General features: G+C 32.5%; 1 protein-coding gene across 1 annotated transcript; it reads right to left on the bottom strand.

Annotated features, from left to right (window-relative positions):
- Positions 1 to 5,521: 5,521 nt before the first annotated feature.
- Positions 5,522 to 11,803, bottom strand: LOC116029813 (probably inactive receptor-like protein kinase At2g46850). Its single transcript, XM_031271854.1, has 4 exons — positions 11,029 to 11,803; positions 8,691 to 8,774; positions 7,031 to 7,798; positions 5,522 to 5,880 (listed from the first exon to the last, which is right to left on the bottom strand). Exons 1-4 carry the CDS (start codon positions 11,801 to 11,803, stop codon positions 5,522 to 5,524), a joined length of 1,986 nt encoding a protein of 661 aa, XP_031127714.1.
- Between the last annotated feature and the right edge of the window lie 254 nt (positions 11,804 to 12,057).

Raw genomic sequence — 12,057 nt, 5'->3', positions numbered from 1 at the left:
ATCTTTAATTTCTTCAGGCACTTTTGAACAAACATTTCAAGAATATGCATATGTATAAAAGTTCACTGAATTTGTAGTGTAAAAAAATATTGTAAAAAAACCATATGCATAAACTAAAAGTTTTGAAATATAAAATATTAAGATTATAGTAAAAAAATAAATTACATCTACATCATGGACTACACACTCTATAGAATTTATTGTTTCAGAACCTCTTGTATCTAGAAGACGAACGATACGAAGCACTCTAATCTTAATGTGATTCCATATGAGTTTAGGATGAAGTTCACGACCAACAATTACATCTATGATATATCCTTCTCTCTGAGTTTCAATAGCATTTATATTTATAGTAAATCTTATGTGAGATTGTCTCAGGTGACACGTGTAATATTCTTTAACTAAAATGTAATACTTTTCTATGGAACCATAAAAAGTATTACATTTTAGCTAAAACAGTATTACATATCTCATTATTACACAAGACTTATTCTTATGTTTATGACTATTTAAAAGGGGCAGTAGCTTACCGCATGACCAAACTGTAATTCAGACATGAAGAGCCTTCCACAAGTTCCACTGACCCAAGCGACCACAAGCTTGTTAATTTTTCCTTGTTTGAGAGCTTCAACAACTAAGGAGTATTCATCTCTTCCACTAAGTTCCCCAAGAACAACCATTATTTTAACCTAAAGTGTATCAAAAGTAACCAAGAAAAAGTGAACAAGTATGCAAAGGGCTTAAAATTTCAAATGCCAGAAAATGAGTCACAACATAGAAAATATGCATAATTCTCCATTCCTCATTGAGACTCACATTTGCAAAGAATATAGAAATGAAACCTTCAAACCCAGGCCTAATTGTTTTAAGAAATCAGGAATGTAGACTTCAGGTTTTTGAGATTTATGATATTAACAAATTAACAATTATTCGATTTAACATACAGTAAAATCTTTTTTTAAAGAAACTGTAAATCATATATGAATTTTCAGTTAAGATTGAAAATCATACACACACAGAGATGATGATAAATAATTACACATGTAAAGTATTATCAAATTGAGGAGCCTCTACGAAATACTCACTGATTTGGAGACAAATCCAACAGATCCAGGTCTGTATAGCTTGCATTGAATAATGTTATCAATTGTTCAAGCAGTGCCACCAATTCTAAAAGCACCAGCTTCCAACTGTAGATGGACCAATAACAACCTTAAAGTGCAATAAGATGGGTTAAAAATCATACACTGCTAAAAAGTAAACACAAAAAGAGAGTGAGATAAGCATTGATATATTTCCTGGCTATAACTCAAGGCTTATTGACAGGAGATAACATGATTTAACTTTACCTTGTTGTTTGCCTTTGCATAAGCAATGGTGTTAGCGCTAACACGTGGAAGTACCCATGATCTTTTGCATGCTCTGATACCAAATTGAATCATTTGCTCCATCCAACTAAAAGCTTAAGCTAATAATTGGATTGCACATATTATATTTATGCTCACAGCCACAACTCTAATGGTTGGTTGTTTGAGAGCAGCCATGGAAGAAGCAGCGGCACTGCAATTCATTCAAGAAAGAAACTGACAAAAAAATACGAGACACAACTCTGTGCGTGGGTATTTAAGGTAAGGTAATCATATAATTAAAGAAATTTGGAAATCTCTGAGAAAAATATAAATCTAAATAATCTGAACCATATAGAATATGTCATCTTTTGCTACGAATTGTGTTCTCATTTGACTGAAAATATGGAGATACCATAATTATGCAATATTACCAATTAATACATTTTACTTAAATTCCATTAAACATTTGCTTACCAAATAAGATTTATTATTAATTTGACCAATAAAATGAATTTGGGCGGGAAAGGCTATGGGAGGATTTTGCTTTTATACATACTAGTACTAGTATTTTGACCCGTGCTTTGCACGGAATGAACTTTGTTATAGTATTTTAAGAATATTTGGATTGATATACAATTATATAAATTATAATATCGAATATTATATAGTACAGTTAATGAAATCGGTTGGATCGATTATGTTTTCTGTTGTTATCTTGCTTGAATTCGAGTAAATAATTGTCCAATTACCCGTGCGATGCACGGATAATTTTTTTAATTATATATTTAGATAATAAAATTAAAGAAAAATTATAAAAAATTCTAATATTGAACGTGTACATTTATTTGAGTATAAGATTAGTGCAAAAGCATCACTCAATTAATTGAATAATATATGACTCGTTTGTTTGAAATTATCTTAAAAAAATCGATATGTAATATGATTTATGTAATTATATTATTATTAAAATACATATGGGAAAAAATGAGAAATAATTTAATTGTGATTATTATAAAAGTAAATCCGACGACCAATGTTTAGCTTAATTACCATACTAATTACTGTATTAGGCTATTACTATTAGTCAATTACTCAATTATACTAATATTACATGTGCAATTATATTTTTATACCGCCATATTTGAATGAATTAATTATAATTATTATAAAAAATCCAACAACCCATGTTTAATTGTAATTATACTAATATCCGTGTAATTATTAGCTTAATTAACATAATAATTATTAATCAATTATACTAATCTCTGTGTAATTAATTTTTTAATTCCATAATAATTATTAGGTAATTATATTAATATTGTGTAATTGTAATTTTATACCATGTTTAATTGTAATTATACTAATATTCAAGTAATTATTATCTTAATTAACATAATAGTTATTAGATTTATATAGTAATAGTTTGTGCGGAAACTTGCAAAAGTAGATTTTTTTTTAAATTAGTAGTATAGATAGATATTGATTGATTTATAATTAAAATAATTACATTTAGAAATTAAAAAAATGAGTATTTAAATTTTGTATGATTAATATATAAGTATATGTATGTATGTATCTATGTATTTAAAAAAAAATCTAAATATTTTTATGAACACATATTTTATTAATTTAATTATATTTTTTCCTTAATTATATTTCTTATTTATTAATTATAATTAAGGAAACTGCATGTACAAATGAAAAGAATTTAATTATTAAATTTGAATGGATTAATATAGTCCGTAACTATATTGAGTCTAAATCATTAAAACTATGAATCATTCTCATTATTTTGGGTAAAATTCATTCTTTAATATAATTTTAGTTATTTTATGATATTTTGAGCATAAATCATTAAGTATTATGAATATAAATTATTACAACTATAAATCATTATCATTATTTTAAGCTTAAACCAATACAAATATTAATCTTTACTTTAATTTAAATATAAGATTAAAAATATATACAATTAAATTCAAATAAAATATAATTATTTCAATTTTAAAAATTTTGAACTAAAATAAAAAACAAATAAATTTAAAGATATCTACAATATGAAGATATTAAATTAAATAGAACACTTCAATTCTATCTAATTAGAATAAATTACACGCATCAGTTTTGAACTTGAAATTTTCATTTTATTTTATTAGAATATATATTTTTATTTTATATGAAATTTGTTGCCATTAAAACTTTTTAAATTTATTTTAATAGAATATATATTTTTCTTTTTTATGAATCCTATTACCATTTAATAGAGTATTATTTAATCACTATAAAAAGGATAGCAATATATATATATATATATATATATACACACACGCGCACACACAAACACACATATTCCACATGTGCGATGCACACTATAAAATTTGAATAATCTTATTGTTGATAAGGTTCAAAAATAAGATGATAGAATAAAGCATGAATTCTCAAAATTTATTGCGAAACATAATATTTTTATCTCTTGAAATATTGAATTGTTTGTTTATATTGATCATCATAATATTTTACCAAAAAATATTATAAAACATTGTGTTATTAGATACAACATGAAATTTTAAAAAATTTGAATTAAATAAATCAAATGTACTTACAATATAATCATGATTATGCAAATTACACATACAAAAAATATGTCAGTAATATGCATAGTCCAAATATATTGTATACATGTCATTTAATATAAATACATGTAGAAGATAGTTAGTACTATTATTTTATTCATCTGAGTAAATAAATAAATAAATAAAATACTAACAATTCACTACAAGAAAAAGCGCGATTCACGACGGAAAAATTCCGTCGTGAAACAGCAACATTCCGTCGCGAAACGAGTTTTGTGATGGAATCACGACGGAATTCGTTCCGTCGTCTATCAGCTTGTCGTATCTCTGTTTGCGACGAAAAAATTCCGTCGCGAAATATAGCGACGGAATCGCGACGGATTAATTCCGTCGCGAAATATGGCATGACTATCAACAAAAGCTAGCGCCGGTCAAACACTAACTCACGTTGAATTATTGTTGAAAAATCAGTCTTTAATCACGGTCAATTGTACGTGGCTTTTTTCCGAGTCACTCATCCTGATAGCCTAAAGGTTTTTGCTATAGACGAGAATGGACAAAATTTTGTTACTATTACTAATGTCGTCTACAAAGAGGATTTCAACAATGTGTAATTCAAATCAGTTATATTATGTATTCTTCTTACAGAAATATGACAAAATTGTTAGATATTTACATATTGCATATATATTCCGTACAAATAATTTCTATAATTGAGTTACTACACAACAAGATAATGAGACCAATTAATACAAATCCGAAACATTGATATATAAATTGGGTTTGTTTGGTTATCAGCAGCGCAGTTAGCGGTTAGCGGTTAGCGGATTGTGTTAGTAGTAGTAGCAGCAGCAGCAGCAGGAGTAGTAGTAATAATACAAGAAATAAACAAAAAGAACTGTAAAGATGTGAGGTCTTTTGATCCCACATCGTAAGTTTAAAAAAAAAATGCGTTGAGCTCCTTTATAAGAGGGAGCTCAAAGCTCCTTATTCTCCTCTTGCCCATCCCACATCAGATGGGCAAGAGAAAGAGAAGTATGAGGCTTCTTTATTAAAGAAGCCTCTGGCTTTTAAATATCTTAATTTTTTATTTTTTTTAATAAAAGGGAGGGTGGTTTGGGGAAGAATAATTTCTTCCCCAAAACGCCAACACCATACGCAGTTTGGAGCAAACCATTGTTAACCAAACACCATCTTTAGTGGTTTGACTTGGTCAAATCGCTAAAGATGGTCAAATCCGTCAAATTTTGGCGGATCCTCTGTTAACCAAACATGTCTAAAGTTTCAGCATCAAATGCATATATTTACATGTTGGCTATTAAAACATAACCGATTAAACTAAAATCATCAATTACACACTATATAATATTCAGTGTTATAATTTACACTATTGAATATCGAAGTAATTATTATTAATATATGATAACAAATACATTTCGTGCATCTCACGGGTGTAAATACTAGTTTCATATAATAATAAAAAGTTTTGTAAGAACATTTGACAGAATAATTTGCATGGCAAATTAATGGCAAATTATACCATGGACTAAGGTTTACATTGCATTGTGGAATCTAATATGGTTTAAAATGACAATCAGATTATGAAAATCCTCTAGTTGCAGAAGGGATAAAAATGGAGTCAGGGGACATTGATATCATTTGAAGGAGGCTCGAATTAGAAAACGTTTCTTCCAATGCTGATGTAGAGTGGCCTCGCTTGCGCCTACTGGCGTCTTTGTTGGTCAAGTGAAGCAACTCCCTCGCGACATCCGCCATGTGAATCTTGCCATCTCCGCTGAACAATAGGCATCTGGTTGCGAGGTCTGCTACAATCTCTATTTCCTCTTGCTTTGAAGGCATCTGGTCGTGGTAATTAAGATGCACATCCACAATCTCCTCCAGCTTCCCACTCCTTATCTTTTGCAGCGCTAGCTTTGCGTGCTGATGACGATGATCGCCTGAAAGTAGGGATGAAAATAAGCTGAACTTTAGAAAATTAGGTCTAGGTCTATAGCTGGCTTGGCCTGGCTGGCATGAAGCCGTTTAAAAGTCTATTTAATATGTAAGCTATTCAAAAATTTTTTAACAAATATATCTAATACTCGTCCCTAAAAAAAATTAATGACAATAGTGACTGTTTAAAAGTCTATTTAATATGTAGGCTATTAAAAAGTTATTTAACAAATATATCTAATACTTGTCCCTAAAAAAATTTAGTGATAACACTGATTGAGAAAGGATCACATCTTCGCAGTTGTAGGGGAGAAAGTGAGATAGAGAGATAGATTTACAAAATTAGTATTTAAAATTAGGGATTTTGAAGGATTAGAGTTTGACAATTAATTTATATACTTGGGGTTATATTGTAAATAATATATATAGGGCCAAGTTTCGGTGCGACCATGTTTTAATATGTGGTCGGTGCGGTCGCAGCATTAGTTATGTAAAAAAAACACCAATAGTGTTAGTAAACGCACAACAAAGAAATGTACTAACCACAAAACGCACTACACATCCAAAAAATACACCATACCTTACCGCACCTAATGGTGCTTTTTCGAACATTGTGTGGTGCGTTTATACGTATCTAATAGTGCGGTTTGTGGTGATGCCTACCTAATGCTGTGTTTATTGATGTATTTTTTTGTTTTGCATTTTCTAACACTACTAGTGTTTTTTTGCATAACTAATGGTGCATCTGCACTTTAAATCACGAACGCATTTGAGTTGACACACACACACATATATTTAGTTAAATAAGCTTTAAAATAGGTCTAAGTTTCACCCTTTTACTAAATATGTGCGATTGGCAAATTATTGTGTGGACCATGAATATAAAATACATTATTTTTGTACTGTATGTACATTATTTTATAGTATATATGAAATAATGTATCTTCAGTATAAAAATAATGTACTCTAAAATAATGTACTTTATGCACAAAAATAATGTAATTTTAGTATCATAAAAGTGTACCTTATATTTATGGTCCACAGCTGTGTGGACCATGGTCCATGCAATAATGATTGTGTACGATTAGACTGGGCCATAGGGTATAGGACATGGCCTATTTTCATCCTTACCTGAGAGTTCATGTTCATCCGCACCCATGATAATCTCCAGCAGAACCAATCCTAGGTTGTACACATCGCTCATTGCCTGCTTCTTCATCTTCTCGTCATCATCCTCGTCCGCCTGGCTATCTATATCGGATACCAGCTCGAACCCAGAGACATGGGCGGACCAATCGTCGTCCAAGAAGATATACCCAGACTGCAGATCGTGGTGGAAGATGGGCGGAGAAATCTCGCACTGCAGGAAAGCAAGAACGCTCGCCGTTTCCGCAACAATGCCCAGCCGGTCGCACCAGTCGAGACCGCCTATCTTATTGATCTCGTGCGGGGCTCCACTTTGGCCATGGCGCAAGTGATCCTTGAGGGTTCCATTGGCGGAGCCGCCGTAGACGACCAACAAGGTGTGGCCAGAGCCGACGGAGCAGCCGAGGGGGCGGGCAAGGTTGCGGTGTAAAACGGCGGAGACCCTCTCGGCTGCAGATAAGGTTTGGAGGAGATCCGTTTGGCCGTGGCATTGGATCTTGTGCACGGCTATTGGAGAGCCGTTTAGGAGAGTTCCGGCGTATAGTTTGCCCTTGTTGGCGTGGCATAGAATTTGGGCATCTGAGAATCCCCCCGTGGCCTCTTCTAGCTCGCTGTAATTGAATAGTTGATGAGTCGTGTAGGCGTCTTGGAAGGAGAGGTTGGTCTGAGTTTGGTGGATGTGTTCAGGGTCAAATGTGTCATCTTTCAGGGCGGGGCGTCTTAGAAGACAAAAAAGTGCAGTCAGGGAGGCAATGGTTAATGTTGAAGTAACAACTCCTGCATACACACACCAATTCAACTCCTGCATGCCATCTCAATTCTCGTGGAAATTTAAATGTTTTATGCCACTAGCTACCATACAAGTTTAACTAAGACCACAAACTAACATGTTTTGTTTGCCTCAAATGACATTTTCGGGAATAATTCTACTACATTATATTGTTTATTAGTGCATTTTGTTCTCAGAAATGAGCTGTTGTTTGTTAATGCATTTTGTTTTTGAGCCTGAGTTATTCCCCTGTAAGTTATATGGTATTTATATATTATGTCCATCTTTTAAAAATATAATTAGAACTCTATGTTCATAATTTTAGAATTCTATGTTCATAATTTTAGAACTCTATGTTCACAATTTTAGATTTCAATATACAAAATTACATTACTCAATATTCACAATTTTTGAACTCTATATTCACAATTTTATTATATAGATTCAAAAATTGTGTTAAACTATTGAATATAGAGTTCTGATAGAATTATAAAATTGTGAACATAGGATTCTGTAATTGTGAATGTAGAGTTCAAAATTTGTGAACATAGAGTTCTACAGTTATGAACATAAAGTTCTAAAATTGCGAACATAGACCTGAGTCAACCTTGCAAGGTAGACCCAGGTCCATGGCATATCAAACGTTTAACCACAACTATGTTATCGAATGGCCTTTTGAAGTACAACTAAAATATTTTGGATTGCGCTTTAAGTAATATAATTAGAGTTTTATAGCATTTTATGACTATTTAATTTTCATATTCACCGGATCTTTTACTAATTAAAAAAGTCATAAGACGAGTTTTACTCAAAATTTATTTTTGAATTGTGATTGTGAATTTTTCAAAAATAAAGAATAACAATACGAATGATAATAAAAGAATAAGCTGTGATACTAACCGACTAAAATTCTTGTTTTGGTTGGTCTGTGTGGTTTTGCATAACAATCTTGACCATATACTTCCTTCCCTTCTTTGAAGCACGCTATAAGAAGATGTTCATAAATTATGCATTAAAACCATTAATTGCTCAATATTATAAAAATTGAGCAGAATCAGAGCTAAATGGGTACAAAAGAGATTAAGCAGAAAATTTGGTTCATATATACTTCATAGCCACATGCACCCGTCACAATATATTAATATTCATATATGAATACACGTTTGTGTAGTGATAAAAAAGAAGATTATTTTTAAATTTTGTGAGTTGTAATCATTATAATGAAATATTATAAATTTTTTTTATATGAAATCAATCAGGTTGAAAAAATAATTGAGTTAATACCATTTGAAATCCTCCTAGTATAGTGGTTTTGTCACGTTCAGTCCTAAACTTTTAAATTGTCCACCCATGGTCCTTTGACTTTCAGATTGTTACCATCCGTGGTCCAAGTTAACTATGCATTGTTCTTCAACTATCAAATTTTAACCATCCATGTTCCTTTTAGAGGACTACAACTAGTTAAATTTTAAAAGTTGAAGGACAATGGGTAGTAAATTTGGATCACAAATGATAACAATTTAAAAGTTGAAGGATCACAGGTAGGGCTGTTAACGAACCGAACATAAACGAACGGAGGTTGTTCGTGTTTGTTTGTTAAGGATTTTGGAGTGTTCGTGTTCGTGTTCGTTTGTTAAGGTTTTTGAAAATCCTGTTCGTGTTCGTTTGTTAAGCGTTTGTTAGTGTTCGTTAACGTTCACGAACACGTTCGCGAACGCTAACGAACATGTTCGCGAACGTGTTCATTAACGTTAACGAACACATTCACAAACATATTCATTTACGACTTTACTTTCATGAACACGTTCGTGAACACTTAATAATCAAACACCTACACATGTTCATGAACAATAAATAATCTACGTTCATGGACAATTATCAAACAAACAACACAACTACAAAACTAATACAAATTTATATTATATATTTATATTATATAATATTACGTAGTATATAATTATGTATATGTATATATATATATATATATATATATATATATATGTTTGTGAACATGTTCACGAACACTATTAAACGAACAGTTAACGAGCTTGTTCGCGAACACTTAGCAAACGAGCTTATCACTGTTCAGACTCTGTTCATTTATTAACCGAGCTCTAAATTTTGTTCGTTTATGTCCGTTTACCTTAACAAACGAACATAAACGAACGTTTACCGAGCTCGAACATGAGTAGTTTGTCGAAAGCTCTGTTCGCTAACACCCCTAATCATGGGTGATCAATTTGAAAATTTAGGATTAAATGTGGCAAAATTACAATACTTAAAAGACCCATATAACATTAACTCTAAAATAATTCCTAAACTATTTTATGATTAAACACTAATTTCGTAAAACGAATAATACGTTATATGTTAGAATACTAAGTTTTAATATAGATTGTTTGCAATATTGTAGTGATATTATAAGTTTATAACTTGAAATTTAAGAAAAAAATCAATTAATCTCTCTTTCTCTCTCACACACACCTACATATATAAATGAATTTAATTCAAATATTATCAAATTTTTAATTGCACTAAAAATAGCTATAATTGGTCGCATACTGCACCATATATATAAGAGGGGTTTTGAATTCTTGACATTTCTTAAGGGATGAGAGTGCACAGTCACTCAATCATTATTCTATGGACCATAAATAAAAGTATATTTTTAATATACTAAAAGTACATTATTTGTGTACGTAAAATATATTATTTGAAAGTACATTATTTTGCATATTATCAAATAATGTATATTCAGTACACAAATAATGTATTTTTATTATATTAAAAATGTACCTTGTATTCACGGTTCACACACTTACGTGGATTATAGTCCACAAAAAAATTTGACACGATCACCCGTGCCAACCAAGTTGATTAATTATAAAAATTGCAATATATCTATTATAAATAACAATTTTTTTTTTGAAAATAAGTAGCAACTTATTAATTTCATATTAGTGTCAAATTGTTTGTAATAAATATTACTTCATATTATTTCCATCATAAATAATAAGCAACTATACTAATTCTATCCGCCTCAACACAATTGACTCCGTCAAAAACATTGTGATCTGATGGCACTGGGTTTACACTTTTATATGGAAGGGGAGTGAATTTGAGCCTCTAGGAGTGACTCTAACTAGCAGTACTTAAAAAAGAAAAAAAAGGTTTGATTCCTTTTTTAATTATTTAAGATGAGATTTAAATAAGAAAAAAGAAAAGAAGGAAAACTCACACTTGAGGCAACCAACTCCTGAAGTAAAGCCATCTCCTGCAAATCCATCTTCACATTGGCATCTTACCCCTGAGATAACAGAGGAGGCTGCGATAATTTTGGCGTTAGGGGCACAAATCTGTTCGGAAGAGTTTCTAGGAATCGCCCATTCCACTTTAATCCCTCTCTCACTCTCACTGCCAGGGGAGACCACCCACGACGAAAATCCCCTGCAACCCAACTGCCCAAACATGGAAAAACCCGTCCACCCGCCGCCGCGATCGGACAGCGGGAAGCAGCAGCTAGGGCGGCCGCCGCCGTCGCATGCGGCGGGGGGCATTAAACTGCCGCCGCAATCGGCTCTGCAGATGGAAGAATCCTCGCAGCCGTACAAGTCGAAGACGTTGTCAGTGGAGACGCCGAAGTAGTGGTCGTTATTCGCGGCGAATCCGAAGGACGCGAGGTCGGCGTAGCGGCGGCAGACGGCGGAGGAGTTGGGGAAATCCAGGAGGAGGCCGTCGGGGAAGAAGCGGAGGACGCGGTAGCCCCGGAAGAAAATATCAGAGGAAGAAGAATTGACACTTCCATTGCAGGAAAGGCGGAAGGCTTGGGATGGGGGAGGGCCGCATTTGGCAGAAGGGGTAACATAGAAGGGGTATGGAACTTTAACGCCGCCGCATGTGTCGTAGCACCGCCGCAACAGCTCATCAGCTTGCTGCGCGCCACCCACCGGTAGATGGTGGGACAATGGTAGTAACAGTACCAAAAGGGCAATGCAGTGACTCCACGGCGACATATGCATGGCCGGCGGATCGGTGGACAATTAGGCTGTGTAGCTAGCTAGCTATTAGCTAACTTATTGAATTTATGGTATTGATTCAATTCACTACTTAGGTAATTAAAAGAAAAATTGATGTTATATGAGTGATTCCACTCTCAAGTTTTGCCATGTTTAGTTTTAAACTTTCAAAATTTTAATTGTAACTAGTTATAGTCTTTTTGGAAGTAATGTAATGGCAAAATTGTCCTTCACAGACGAATCACGACTCC

Source organism: Ipomoea triloba, chromosome 9, assembly GCF_003576645.1.
Source record: "Ipomoea triloba cultivar NCNSP0323 chromosome 9, ASM357664v1".
Classification (NCBI taxonomy): Eukaryota; Viridiplantae; Streptophyta; class Magnoliopsida; order Solanales; family Convolvulaceae; genus Ipomoea; species Ipomoea triloba.
The sequence above is the reverse complement of the archived record's forward strand: the minus strand, read 5'-3'. Positions and strand labels throughout refer to the sequence as shown.

Coding starts and splice junctions, on each gene's coding strand:
- LOC116029813 (XM_031271854.1), bottom strand. CDS start 11,803: ATGTCGCCGTGGAGTCACTGCATTGCCCTTTTGGTACTGTTACTACCA. Junction 8,775..11,028: donor AGGAGTTGGTTGCCTCAAGT/GTGAGTTTTCCT, acceptor ATCTTCTTATAG/CGTGCTTCAAAGAAGGGAAG. Junction 5,881..7,030: donor TCTGCTGGAGATTATCATGG/GTGCGGATGAAC, acceptor CCCTACTTTCAG/GCGATCATCGTCATCAGCAC.